This window comes from Manis javanica, chromosome X (assembly GCF_040802235.1).
Source record: "Manis javanica isolate MJ-LG chromosome X, MJ_LKY, whole genome shotgun sequence".
Taxonomy (NCBI): domain Eukaryota; kingdom Metazoa; phylum Chordata; class Mammalia; order Pholidota; family Manidae; genus Manis; species Manis javanica.
In genome coordinates, this window is record NC_133174.1 from 30,416,388 (window position 1) to 30,430,877 (window position 14,490).

A 14,490-nucleotide genomic window follows, 5' to 3' on the forward strand; every position below is an offset into this window, starting at 1 on the left:
ATCAGGAATCAGTTACTCTTAGCAGTTATGTGGCATGAAATAGAATGAATGGGAATCAACAGCATTTGTCTCATGGAAAATTCCTATAGATTTTCTAGTTTGAATGCTTGACTGTATCAGGAAATTCAATATAGTGAAAGTGGATTTAGGGAAGGACATAGGGAACATTTGCCCCAAGTAGGATTTCTTTAAGTCATTTTCTCAATTTTCTGGGTCCTTACTTTTCTAGTATTTTCACCTCACACAACTGTAATTAGGTTCATCAACTTCCTAAAATTTGATGGAGAATAAGAAAGAAACACTGTTAAAAATGCAGAAACTAGTTGAAGAAAATGTAGCAGAATAAAACCATTAGCCAAGTGTTCATATGTTCCAAAGCATTCCGTAATGAGTGACAGAGCTCATAGTAGCTAAGATCAAGTGGAAGGAGCAGATTTTACTTCAACTTAATTAGTTGTTTCAGTTAAAGACTGTTTCAGTTACACGTCCAGGATTGGCATTAACACTAGAGGAACAAAACACATAGCATTTTTAGTTGTAATAGATGAAAAATCTGGTTGCCTGGTGGCACTATCAGCACGTGGTAAATCAAGAAATACCAAAACATAGAGAAAAGATTAAATGACTGAAAATACTTAGAAGCAAATCATTCCAAAATATTTTGAATGCTAAAACACAATGTTTGAAGCCTGCTAGCCTGCTCTGATGGGTAGATGACTGACGTAAGGAATTGTAAGAATCTGCCCAGATGCCAATTAAAAGGTCATGGTCCCAGAAAGTGAAAGAGAAAGAAAAGCAAGATCAGGTAACATGGGAGAGGCCCCCCACAATGTAATAGACATTTCAAACACAGAAAACACTGTTCCCTGAATGTGCCCATATATGCCCGTTATTAAAGCATTGTTTAAAACAAATTGAGAAGTACAAGAATATGCATCAGTGGACAAACAACTCAATTAATGACTTCACATCAGTACTCTGAAATATCATACTTCTGTTATATTGAATGTGGTAGATCCAGATGTATTCAATTGGGAGATGTCCCTGACAGAGCTAAATTTTAAAAAAATGAACAGTGATATACATTTTATCATACTAACCTCATAAAGTCTGTTTTCAATCCACAACCGTGTACTGTTTTTATGCGTGCGTAGAAAAGGAAAAAGGATAAAAGAAAGCATGTGAGATTCCAAACAATGGGTCCATTGCAGGACTGGAATTAGAGTATGGTACAGGGGGAGACCACCGATTTCATTTTCGACCCTCTGATAATACCAATATAATGAGCATATATAATTTATTCAATTAAATCCATGGGTTTTCTTAAGACTGAGATACAAAATAATAAGTTTCTAGAAACATACTATCTCCTCATAAAGACCCAAATGAAACACTTGGCACCTTGTAAACAGATGACTAAAATGCAAATACTTAACAAAGATATTATGCATGAACATATGGTCAAGAATAAGGAACAATGAACTGAAAATCAATGGTGCTCTGGAGAAGTCAATAGTCTTAAACTTTGGTTCTCACTCTACTCGTTACAACTGTGGTCCTAAGCAAGCTTTAAACAAGACTTCTGTTACGGGGTCTTTGTAAAAAGGACAAATGTTGAGCAAAGGGAGTTACACATCTCTTTTGAGATCCCTGTGTACTGAAAGCCTAGATATTTGATTAAACAGTGATGAATGCAAAACTGAGTGATATTGCACAGCAAGGGCCTTAGGAAGTTCATGTAAGAGAAGATCAGTATGAACTGGCCTGACTGAAGCAAGTCAATCCTTGAGTAAGGAGACTTCAGCAGGCTTTGAACTATGCACCTCCAGACTTCACAATGAAAAATCCAGGAAACTGATTTCATAACGTCAAATCCAATAGATATCTTGTTGGATTTCGATACTCTATTTGGCGCTACTTATCGCCCTGCTCCCATCTGCACTTTCAATACGCGGGTGCAGAAGGTAAGCAGTGGCACACACCCGTCTCCTGTCCACACTAGCAATGTGCAGGGGGATTGTAAACAATGGCATTTACCATGCTCCCATCAACATTAGCAGTGTTTCAGGGCAGGGAGGGGACATAATCAATGGTGTTCACTAGCCCCTCAGGTCCCAGAGTGAGTTCTAGCAGTTCCCCTGCTGTTTGGCAGGGGCTTTAGCATTGAGGGAATTATACATACCTTTTTTGCTTTATTAAAATTTGTAATATTTTATCAAGTCATAATAAAGAGTTCTGGGAACTTGCAGCTTCACTTACAAGTTGATAGTGAAAAAAAAAAAATAGAAGTCTAGTTTTGATCCTCTGCTAGGCATGAAAAATTGCTCCCCGCAAGGGTTACCACCTGGTCTTTCCATCTCATTTGTTAGCTCTAAGAATCAGTAACTTCTATTTCTCTTTTATTTTTTACACGGCCTATCCACTACTCATATAAAGTGAGATTTAATCTGCATTTCAAGTCAACTTTATTGTCTTTCACTTTAATTCTCTCTCCATTATCCAGTTGTCTGGATTCCATTCAGAATAGCTGTTCCATTCAATAAGTTGGGGAGGTGGGAGCTGCGCTCAGATGCGGAGCCCTCTGGAACAGATCATCTCAACAGATCTGGTTTTGAGATGATCTAGGACATCTAGAATTTTGAAGTTGTTATGCAAAGAGAACAAAGACTCTTTGCTTCAGGGGAATTAGTTATAAAGATTCACTCCAGCTTTGAGCTTGTTTGTGTGCAATTCTACACCTTTTAAGATGCAAATCATCTTGTCAGATAAACCCGAGGAGAGATCTGTTGAAAGAATACTGTGGACTTCCGGCAGTTTAATAAAAGGCCCATTTTCAAAAGATTGCCTTAGTAGTGTGGGTCATGTCACATGTTTCCCACCACTCTTACTCAGTTTCCATAGATTTAGAAAAATAAATGCTTCTCACTTTGTTGTAGGTCCTTTGATGGATCTTTAGCGACTTTGAACAATTGTTTATGCCAATTTCACCAGCTGAACAGATGTCCCTCGAGAGGTAAGATTTCCTCAAAGTCCTCACATCTCCTTTTTAGGAAGTCCCACTTCCCTCAGAATTTAAAGGTGGTTATTTAACGTACCCTTGGAAAGTCATCATTATTTATCTACATCTGTCACTTAACATATTACCAGATGCAGAAGTGGGAGCTCTCAGAAGTGGGAACCTAACAGTCATTGAGAACCTGTTGAGTCTGGAATACACTGATGCCAGCCAAAACAAACAGCTGACTCAGCATAGCCAATGGGACCAAAACCATGGCCAGTGGATTCTGCTGAGAATCACCTTTCTCCTGGTCACCAGGTGATGTGCTGAAGAATAGGGTACAAAATGGTGAATGATTATTCTCTTAGCAGCTGCCTTCATACTGGTGCTCGTAGTAGTAGTAGAATCCTGAGGGGCCTGAGAAGAAGGTGTAGATCAGTGCTTTTCAAACTTCACTTGTACATGAGCCGCTAGGGATCACATTAAACTAGATCCTGACTGATTCCTTAGGTCTAGAGTGGGGTGAGAATCTGCATTTCTAGTGAACTCCCAAGTGATGCCAGAACTGCTGGAATCCACGGACCACACTTTGAGAGCACTGGGGATGGAATCTACTGCGTGAGCAGGTGGGGAGAAGAGGGAAAGTTGGGACTGACAGATGTGGAATAGGTGTGAATTGCGATACGGCAAAAGCAAGATGAGGAAGACTGGACTCTTCATAGCGTAGCACCCCTTCCTCGTGACTTCTCGTGTCGTCAAAAAGTTTAGTATTTCAAAACTGTATAGTTCTGGGGGAAAAAAGTCACTTCAACAGATGATATGCGGTAAACTGGGTATCCCCATGCAAAAGAATGTAGCTGGACCCATATGTTACATCATATACAAAATTAACTCAAAATGAATCAGAGACCTAAATGGAAGAGCTAAAACTACAAACCTCTGAAGAAAACATAGGGGGAAGCCTGAGGACATTGGATTTGGCAGTGCTTTCTTAAATATGACACCCAAAGCTCAGGCAACAAGAGAAAAAGCATATAAATTGGCCTTCATAAAAAATAAAAGCTTTGTGCTCCAAAGGACACTATCAAGAGAGTGAAAAGGCAACCCACAGAATGGGAGCAAATACTTACAAATCATACATCTAATAAGGAGGTAATGTGCAGAATATATAAAGAACTCCTAAAACTCAACAACAACAGTACAGCCCAGTATAAAAATGGGCAGAGAACACCAACAGATGTTTCACCAAAGAGGATAAACAGATGGCCAATAAGCACATAAAAAAATGTGCTTATCATTAGGGTGCCAGCCACATCACTGATCATTAATTAGGGAAATGCGAATTGAAACTACAGTGGGATGTACCACTTCTCATCCATTAGGATGGTTATTACAAAAAACAAAATAGAAAATAAGTGTTGGTGAGATGTGTAAATATTGGAACCTTTGTGCATTTCTGGTGTGAAAGTGAAATGGTGCAGTGGAAAAGAGTACAGTAGTTCCTCAAAACATGAAAAATTACCACGGGCCCGCAATTCCGTTGCTGGATATATACTCAAAACAATGAAAAGTAGGGACTTCACCAGGTATTTGTCCACGAGTGTTTGAAGCAGCAAGATTCTCAATATGCGAAAGGTGGACAGTGCAGACGTCCACAGAAAGATGGACGGGTAAACAAAATATGGTTTACTGCCTGCCCCGGGTTTCAGTCATCTATGGTCAGCTGCTGTCCGGAGGCAGATGGCACGTGATCAGACGGTCAGTAGTGGCCTAGCGCCATGTCAGGATGTCTATGTCATTCACCTCACATCACCTCATTGTGTAGGCATTTTATCATCTCACATCATCACAAGTACAGTAAGATATTTTGAGAGAAAAACCACATTCACATAACTTTTATTTAAGTGTATTAATTGTCACACTTTATTGTTAATCTCATAACTGCGCCTCATTGACAGATTTTATCATAGGTATGTATATGTAAGAAAAGTACATATAGGGTTCAGTACTATCTTTCCTCTCAGTCACTGGGGGTGTTAAAGTGTATCCATCCACAGTTCCCCCCGGGAACGGTTGCACAACGGAATATTTTTCAGCCTTAAAAAGGAATGAAATCCTGATACATGCTACAACAGGGATGAACCTTAAAAACAACATGGTAAGAGAAATAAGCAAGACACACTAGGACAAATACGCGATTCCACTTATGTGAGATCACGTGAGAAGGGGACCCGCTCCCTATTCGGCTGGCAGGCCGCCAGTGCCTGACACGGCGCGTCCCCGCTGGGCACTGCCTCCTGCAGCCTGCGAAGGGGCCAGGCGGAGCGGGCGCTGGCAGGGCGGGTGGGCGTCGCTGCGGCTGCCCACGACCCCCGCCCGGCCCGCCGCCCTAGCCGACTCAGCTGCGCGGCGCGGCGGGAGGCGCGCGGAGCCCGGAGGGAGCGAGTCCTCGCGCTCGGGGGCGCGGCGGCGCGGCTGCTGGGCTCCGGGGGCGGTCGGACTCCGGGCATGGCTTCGGCGGGCAGCGGCATGGAGGAGGTGCGCGTGTCGGTGCTGACCCCGCTGAAGCTGGTCGGGCTGGTGGGCATCTTCCTGGCGCTGTGTCTGCACCTGGGGGCCGTGCTGAGCCCCGCCTGGGTCACCGCCGACCACCAGTACTACCTGTCCCTCTGGGAGTCCTGCCGGAAGCCCGCCAGCTCGGACATCTGGCACTGCGAGTCCACGCTCAGCGGCGGTGAGGACCCGGCGCGCCGCGCCCCCTGCCTCCCGCTCCGGCTGCCCGCGCCCCCCGCCCAGACGGCCACCCCCCACCCCCACCCCCGGTGTCCCCTGCCCTTGTGCGCCTCCCTCCGTCCTGGCCCCTCGCGGCTCCGGGCTCCTGCCGCCTCGCTGCACCCAGCCCTCTCCTCTCCCCAGCCCTGGTCGCCAAACCCAAGGCGCCGTCCCACGCCCTCTCCCTCCTCCCGCGGCCGTTCCTCGGGCCCTGGAGTAACCCGTTAGCTCTTTGGGGGTGATTGTTATCACATCAGGCGAGAAGCACGCGGCTGCGCTAAAAATGTAACGCCTTCCATACCCCCGTTAAAAAAGAAACGCCCCAAGTCAACCAAGATGCTGCGGGCGCTGTGCGCAGTCCTCCCCACTCTCTTCGCCCTCCTCTCAAGGAGGAATTTGCCTGAGTTTACCTCTTCGTGCCCCCGTTTCTGCCTGTCCTGCTCCGCTTTCTCTGGGTTTTTTCCCAGCGAGTTTCGGTTTGGATTTTGTTTCCTTAAATTTCGGAGGGATGTGGAGGGTTGGGAGGGGGAAAGGCTTTCCTCTTTTGGTGACACCGTCGTTGGCACTGTGAGTTGCCCTTCTTTCCCTCCCTGTCCAAATACCTCCTCTCTCCTCCAGACCTTACTTGGTCTTCTCCAAGAGCTGCCTGCAGCTTGGAGCTGATTCAGCCAGCGCAGGAAGCTGCAGGTGGATCTCCACTGTGGGCCGTGCCAAGACAAGAGTTGATGCTGAATTGGATTTTGGAGTGGAAACCAACAGGCTATAAAGAATTCAAATAGGGATATTAGATAATATTGTAGCGATGTTAAATTTACTGATTTTGATCACAGAGTGGTTAAGTGTGAATTTGTTTAGGAAATGCACGATGAGGTATGCAGTAGAGAGGCACAGTTATTCGCAACTTACTCTCAAATGACAGAAAAAGAGTGTGTGTGTGTGTGTGTGTGTGTGTGTGTGTGTGTGTGTGTGTGTGGTGTGTGTGTGTGTAGGAGTGGAGAGAAAATAACGCGAATAAGGCAAAACACGATTGGCAAATTGGGTAAAGGGCATTTTTTGTACTACTCTTAGAACTTTTTGTGAATTTTAAATTATATTTTTAAACTAAAAATAACATTGTTCATCGGTAAAGTACTTTCAGCACCATGCATTTCAAACAGGTACTTGCTTTTCCTTTAAGGGAGAATTATAAAGGATGAAGAGTCATTAGGTTTGTCAAAACTGCAGAATATCTAAAATGTGTATTCCTTGAAAAAAAACCGTATGAAGAACCAGATTTTGTTAGTTTAAAAACACGAGCCATACTGTACTCTAACATTCCGTGATACTTGGTATAGGTAGTGAAGGTTCTAAATAACATTTTGATCACATTTACAAATGACACTTTATTCAGGCTAGATCATAATTGGTCTAGGAACGTGACTACTTTAAGACAAAGCCAGTTATGTTAAAACACACATATACACACACATCCACCCACACACTGACACAAACTCATGTGAGCAGCATGAGAGTAGGATGCAAGATGTGCAGGGGGAGCGAAAGCGGGGTCTGCAGGGCAGCTGGCGGCGGTGGGCTCCTGGCTGGGGGCAGCTCGTGGGTGAGACCGGAGACGGGGTCCTTTGGTGGTTTGCGGGGAGCATCCGTTACTTTAGGGGGCGGGGCGCCAGGTCTGTTCCTGGTCCATCAAAACCTGGTTGAGTCAGGAGACTGCCCTGAGCGCCTGGCGTTTAATGAGTTTTTCACGTTGCAGTAATTGCATCAACTTGGGTACCCTAACTGGTCCCTTGTATAGCAGTCTTTTCTTATTGCATATATCCACATTCTTCCCTTAAAATTCTGTAAATAAGAATTCGAACTTTCGGCAAAGTTATTTTACTGATTTATATCTGGGTCTCCCCACTTGCAAAGAAATTGTATGTTCATTTCGATCCCTCTTTATTTTTTTCAAGTACCTGGCAAACCTTTGTTCATTCATATTTAGGAATAAGGACTTGTCTGGTTAACCTAGGTAATCAGCATGGATCTGATCTACAGTTGTGATGTCCATTTTATTAATAGGTTTGTCTTTGGAATGGGAGGGCAGAGTGTGTCAATCATTCAGTGGCCTCCTTTGGGGATACATGGCATGGAGTTTACAGATTACCTTGGGACCCTCCCTGTTGCCAAGAGAAATATATTTCTCATATTAGAATACTAATGTCTTTCCCTTCCAGGTAGATGTACACTTCTTCTGTTTCCCTTCTCTGCAGGTCTCCAGCTGTGTTAAGCTCTTTCGGTGTCTTTGGAGTGCAGTTTTGGGAGATTAAAGGTGGCCAAATGCCACAGGCGCTTACTTGCCAATGTCAATAAGGGTGGAGGAGGGTCCCAGCAGGGCAGGAGAAACAGGTGTGTTCACAGAGTAGCTCTTTCATCTCACATTTGGCCAAGGGCCCTACACAGTGCTGCCATATCGTTTACTCAGTTCTTAGAGTTTCTCTGAATGTGATCAACTTTCTAGGGCAGATGTTTCACAGTCTCTGAATTAATCAATCTACAAGCCTCTGCTTTTCCTGTCTTTCAAGAATTCCTCACAATTTCTGGTCTCCTAATGGCACCCTCTCTTGTGTGTATGTGTATAGATAATTTTTGTATGTAGTTCACCATCATCATTCAATTACCTTTTTTAAAAAATATTTTAAAATGCAAACGATATCTTGATCTGGGAAATGGGTACATGAGTGTATACACATATGAAAAATGAAAATACCTACATTCTGAATAAGCAACACTTTTACACAGTTCAAAACCATGGAGCTCTGTCTACAGACCACCACTGGGTAATATTTGTTATAACCCAGAGAAAAAGGGTGAGAAAGAAGAAATCACATTCATATTAAGAAAAATGATAGAGTGAAGAAACTTAAGAAACATATCCCTTAGCACATTTTTTTTTCAAGTACACATAGGACATTTACCAAGACACACTACATCCCAGGCTACAACACAAGTCTCATTAAGTATAAAAGTATTCACGTCATGGAAGACGGATGTGTTCTCTGATCACAATGAAGTTGAATTAAACTCACTGGCATAAAGATATCTGAAAAATGGTCAACTTTTGGGAAGCTAATAATACATTTCCAAAGGACCCAACAGTCAAAGAAGAGATCAGAGGAAAATTAGAAAGTATTTGGAGCTGAATGAGAACAAAAGACAGCAAGTCAAAATTTGTGTGCTGTAACTACAGTGATGCTTGCATGTTAATTTATAGTATTGAATTCCTACGTTAAAAAGGAAGAAAAGCCTCAAAACCATTATTATAAAAGTAGAAGACTAAAGTCAAATCTAGCAAAAGCAAGGAAATTCTGAAGATATGACCAGAAAATAGTGCAATAGAAAACAGAACAAAAATATATCAAAATAGATCAGATCAATGAAATCAAAGCAGATTCCTTGAGAGACGTAAACAAGCAAAAAGATAAACCTCCAGACAGACTGATCAGGGAAAAAAAAGAGAAGATAGAAATTACCAATTTCAGAAATGACAGAGAATACATCACGTCAGGTCATACGCTCATTCAAAGAATAATGAGGGAGTGTAATTGTGATACTGTGATACAATATGAAATATATATTTTAGTTTTCATCCCCAGCTCCTGGCCACAATTCCTAAAAGTCTTGTAACTTTCGAAGTGATAAGAACGCTGGAAGAATCTTTCGTGATAGTACTTGGAGTGCTGAAACAGCTCTGGAGTGGTAAAGGTGAGAAGAGCATCTTTCGTTATTCATAACGACTTCCTTTCAAGCACACCTGAAATTATGACAGTGATGTCACTTTTTTTTGGGAAGCCCCTAATGATAGAGGGCTGGTTGCCAGAGGGACCAGACACGTGATTAGTGTTGGAGCTTTCAGCTCTTCCTCCTGCCCTTCTGATGCAAGACAGGCTGGAGGTTGAATTAATCAGTAATGGCCAATGATGTAATCAATATGCCTACATAACGAGGCCTCCATAAAAACCCTAATCAAAGGGGTTCAGAAAGCTTCCAAATTGGTCAACACCTGGGGGTGCTGGGAGGGGTGAAACACTTAAGTCATGAAAACTGTGTCCCTTGCCCTGTGCCTCTCTTCCATCTGGTTGATCCTGAGTAGTATCCTTTTATAACAAATTGGTAATCCAGTAAGTGAAATATTTTCCTGAGTTCTATAAGCCATTCTAGAAAATTATTATAGCTATAGCCTATTGATCAGAAGCACAAATGAGAACCTAGACATAATCGGTACATGAACTGGGGGACAGCCTTGTGGAATAGAGTCCTTAAAGTGTGGGATCTGTGCTAACTCTGGGTAGTATCCTAATTGAATTTTAGGACACTCAGTCAGTTGGTGTCTGGCAAGTTGGAGAATTGGTTGGTGTGGGATAAAAACCCACACATTTTTTTTCCTTTTTTAAAAAGTTTTGATATTGTTAATGTACAATTACTTGAACAATATTATGGTTACTAGACTCCCCCTATTTTCAAGTCCACCCCACATACCCCATTACAGTCACTGTCCATCAGCATAGTAAGATGCTACAGAATCATTAATTGTCTTCTCTGTATATACTGCTTTCCCGTGTCCCACCCCTGCTACATTATGTGTGCTAATCGTAATGCCCCCTTTTCCCCCTTCTCCCTCCCTTCTCACCCATCCTCCCCAGTTCCTTTCCCTCTGGTAACTGTTAGTCCATTCTTGGGTTCTGTGACTCAGCTGCCGTTTTGTTCCTTCAGTGTTTACTTTGTTCTTATATTCCACGTATAAGTGAAATCATTTGATACTTGTCTTTCTCCATCTAGCTTATTTCACTGAGCATAATACCCTCTAGCTCCATCCATGTTGCAAATGGTAGGACTTGTTTTCTTCTTATGGCTGAGTAATATTCCATTGTGTATATGTACCACATCTTCTTTATCCACTCCCCTACTGATGGACACTTAGGTTGCTTCCATTTCTTGGCTATTGTAAATAGTCCTGTGGCAAACATAGGGGTACATATGCCTTTTTGAAACTGGGCTTCTGCATTCTTAGGGTAAATTCCTAGGAATGGAGTTCCTGGGTCAAATGGTATTTCTATTTTGAGTTTTTTGAGGCACCTCCATACTGCTTTCCACAGTGGTTGAACTAGTTTACATTCCCACCAGCAGTGTAGGAGGGTTCCCCTTTCTCCACATCCTTGCCGACATCTGTTGTTGAAAAACCCATGCATTTGTTGTCAGAAGTATTCCCTTTAGTAATGATCAACTTTACACCAATAAATTCAACAGCATAGTTGACATTAAACTGCAGGCTAATCCAATGTATGGACATAGATAGAAAAATCCTACATAAAAATACAACCACAACAATCCACAGTGACCATGTTGTGTACATGTCGGTATCAAGGTTCACTCAAAGAGACATAGATTCCCTGAATAGCCCTGCATCTACTAAATAAATTTATTTTTTAGGTAAATTCCCACAAAGAAAATTCCAGGTACAGCTGGTTTTACTGGTGAATTCTCCTATATATTCAAGTGAGAAATAAGCACAATATAAAACTGCTCTAGAAAATTGAAGAGGGACAAGTATTTCCCAACATATCCCGTGAGGCCAGCATTACCCTGATACTAAAACCAGTCTAAAAATTATAGGGAAACTACAGATACAGACCCGTATCCTTTATGAAAATAGGGGCAAATATTCTTCACAATGTGTTAGAAAACTGAATTAAATAACAGACAAACGAATAGCATATCACAACCAAGTGGGGTTCATACCAGGAATGCAAGGTTAGTTCAGCATTAGAAAATCAATGTAATTCATCATATTAGCAGACTCAAAATGAAAAATCATATAAGTATCTACAATAGATTCATTAAAAGCATTTGACAAATTCAGCATCCATGCCCGTTTAAAAATACAAAATCAGCAAAGTAGGAATAGGAAGGAAACTTTCTCAACCTGATAGAGGGCTTCTATGAGAAACCAACACCTAGCATCATAGTTAGTGGTAGAGGATTGAATGATTTCCATGCTAAGATCAGCAAGAAGGCAAGGATGTCCTCTTTCATCACTCTTAATCAACATTGAGCTGCAGGTCCTAGCTTGTGAAATATGGCAAGATGGAGGATGTAAATGACATACAAATTGGAAATAAAATTAAACTATTTCTACTTGCAGATAACATAATTGTCCACATAGAAAAACTGGAAGTGTGTATAAGGAAGCTACTGAAACTAATAAATGAGTTTTGTAAGATCTTAGGATGTAAGGCCAATATACAAAAATCCATCTTATTTCTATATACTGGCAATGAAAGATTGAAAAAGGAAAAAAAATACCATTTAAAATAGTACCCAAAGAGCCTACACTGAATACTTAGGTATAAATCTCATACAATTGTGTTAAGATCTGTGCACTGACAGCTACAAAATGCTGATGAAAGAAATCAAAGACTATCAGAACAAAAGGAGAGATGCTGTGTTCATGGATTAGAATAGTCAGTATTATTATATCAGTATCACAGAGAACGGACATAGTGGATCTCTGGCAACTTGCTGCACTGATGGATGGTGACTGCATTGGGGTATCGGTGGGGACTTGATAATATGGGTAAATGTAGTAACCACATTGTTTTTTCATGTCAAACCTTCATAAGAGTGTATATCAATCATACCTTAGTAAAAAATTAAAAAAACAATTATTATATCAGTTTTCCCCAAAACTGGTATATATATTCAACACAATTACAGTGAAATCCAAGCAGGACTTTTCATAGAAACAGAAAAGGTATATTAAAGGAATATGGAGTGGCAATGAAAGAGAACAGCTGAAAAATTTTAAAAGGAACTAAGTTTGAAGGCTCACACTGATTTAAGCCTTACTGTAAAACCACTGTAATCAAAACAGTGTGGTACGAATAAAAAATTATATATGGATTAATGGAACAGAGCTATAGATGAATAGAGCAAAATGCACCCACATGTGTGTGGTAAATTAGTCTTTAACAAAGGCAAAATGGTCATTCAATAATGAAAGACATTCTTTTCAGCAAATGCTGCTGAAACAAGTCAACAACTGCTTGGAAAAATTTTTTTTAACTTTATTCATTTCTTTTAGCACATTAAATTAACTCAGTGTGGCTCCCATACCTAAATGCAAAACATGAAACTAGAAAACATCTTGAGAAAGCATAGGAGGCAATCTTTGAGACCTTGAGATTAAAATTTCTATGACACAGCACCACAGTGTGATCCATTAAAAAAATGTTAAGTTGAATTTCATTAAAATTAGAACTTACTTTCTTAGAAAGGCACCAGTAAGAGAATGAAAACCCAATACACAGACAGGGAGAAAATGTTTACAAATCACACATCTGATAAAGAACTTGTACCCAGAACATCTACAGAATTATCAATAAAAAATTGGGGGGGAGGTAGTGGGTAAAAGATTTGAACACACATTTTTCTATGTGTGTATATATATATATATATATATATACACATATATATATATACAGATATAAATATATTTGGATAACAAGCATATGAAAAGATTCACAAAATCATTAGTCACTAGGCAATTTCAAATTAAAACAATGAGCTATCACTACATCAAGATTAGTATTGTGGGTTGAGTTTGTTCTCCTTGTTTGTTTTCCCCACCAAAACAAAGAATTGAAAGGCAGAGACACAGTGGTGAAGCAGAGAGAAAGTTTGATTTGAATAGGCTCCAAGGGAGGAGCAGGCCTGAGTCAAGATGGACAAAGGCCTGGATGTATTAAGAAGGAGGCCTTTTTATTACATTCTGGCTAGTAGGCACCACTTGGATTGACAAGGTGAGGTCATTTGATTGATAGGTTCATTTATATAGCCTCCCTTCTCCGTGCACATACCCTTTCCCAGAATGCACACAGAAAAGCCTGTTGGGGAGGGGGGTGTGCAGAAACCACAATGTTAATGAGATTATGAGGAGGTGTGGTTGGGGCAGTACTTATTTGTTCAATTGCCCCTGCATTGTGGTCTGGTTGGGACTTTTTTGGCCTGGTTCCAAAAGCAAGGTAGTTACCTCCCTGCAAAGTCTTTGTTGTCCTCACATGGGTCCCCCTAAATGGGCAGGGTTTGGGTGGTTTTTTCCCTTCAACCCTCCCCAGCTGCTCATGCCTGTTTTTCTACCTAACATTCGGATGTCTAAAACTGAAATTCTGACAATCAGGATGCAGACCACCTGGAATTTTCTGGTTACTGGTGGGAGTGAAAAATGGGACAGCCCCATTAAGACATGGTTTGGCAATTTCTTATAAACGTTCAAATACATTTACCAGATAGACCTAGCCATCCTAGTCCTAGGTATTTATTCAAGTGAAATGAAAACATATATTCACACTGAAATCTCTAAATGGGTGTTTGTCCAAAACTTATTAAAAAGCAAATATCCTTCAACTGATGAATGGATAAACTGTGTTATATCCGTAAATGGAATTCTACTCGACAATGAAAAAGAATGACTTACCCATGCAACAATGTGTTTGAATCTCTACTGCATTATGCTAAGTGAAAGAAAGCATACTCAAAAGGCTACATATTGTACGGTTTTATTCATATGACATTCTGGAAAAGGCAAAACTGTAGACACAGAAAATGGGGAGAGGTGTTCACTCCCAGGGAATGGGAGATGAACTATTTCTGGGAGTGATGGGACTTTTCTATATGTTGATTGTGGT

At 41.1% G+C, this 14,490-nt stretch overlaps 1 protein-coding gene across 4 annotated transcripts in view; it reads left to right on the forward strand.

Moving 5' to 3' along the window:
• Positions 1-4,898: 4,898 nt before the first annotated feature.
• LOC140847530 (transmembrane protein 47-like) overlaps positions 4,899-14,490 on the forward strand; it is a 65,139-nt gene continuing 55,547 nt past the window's right edge. For 2 of the 4 annotated variants that reach the window (XR_012127579.1, XR_012127578.1), the window contains exons 1-2: positions 4,901-5,732; positions 9,403-9,511. Coding sequence is in view for 1 of the 4 variants with exons in the window: in XM_073228093.1 (XP_073084194.1) it covers positions 5,507-5,732; positions 6,389-6,549 (387 nt within the window). In the remaining 3 variants the exon portion in view is untranslated. Of the gene's footprint in view, positions 5,733-6,388; positions 6,598-9,389; positions 9,512-14,490 lie in introns of those variants that run through there. The other 2 variants (XR_012127577.1, XM_073228093.1) reach the window with 2 other exon arrangements.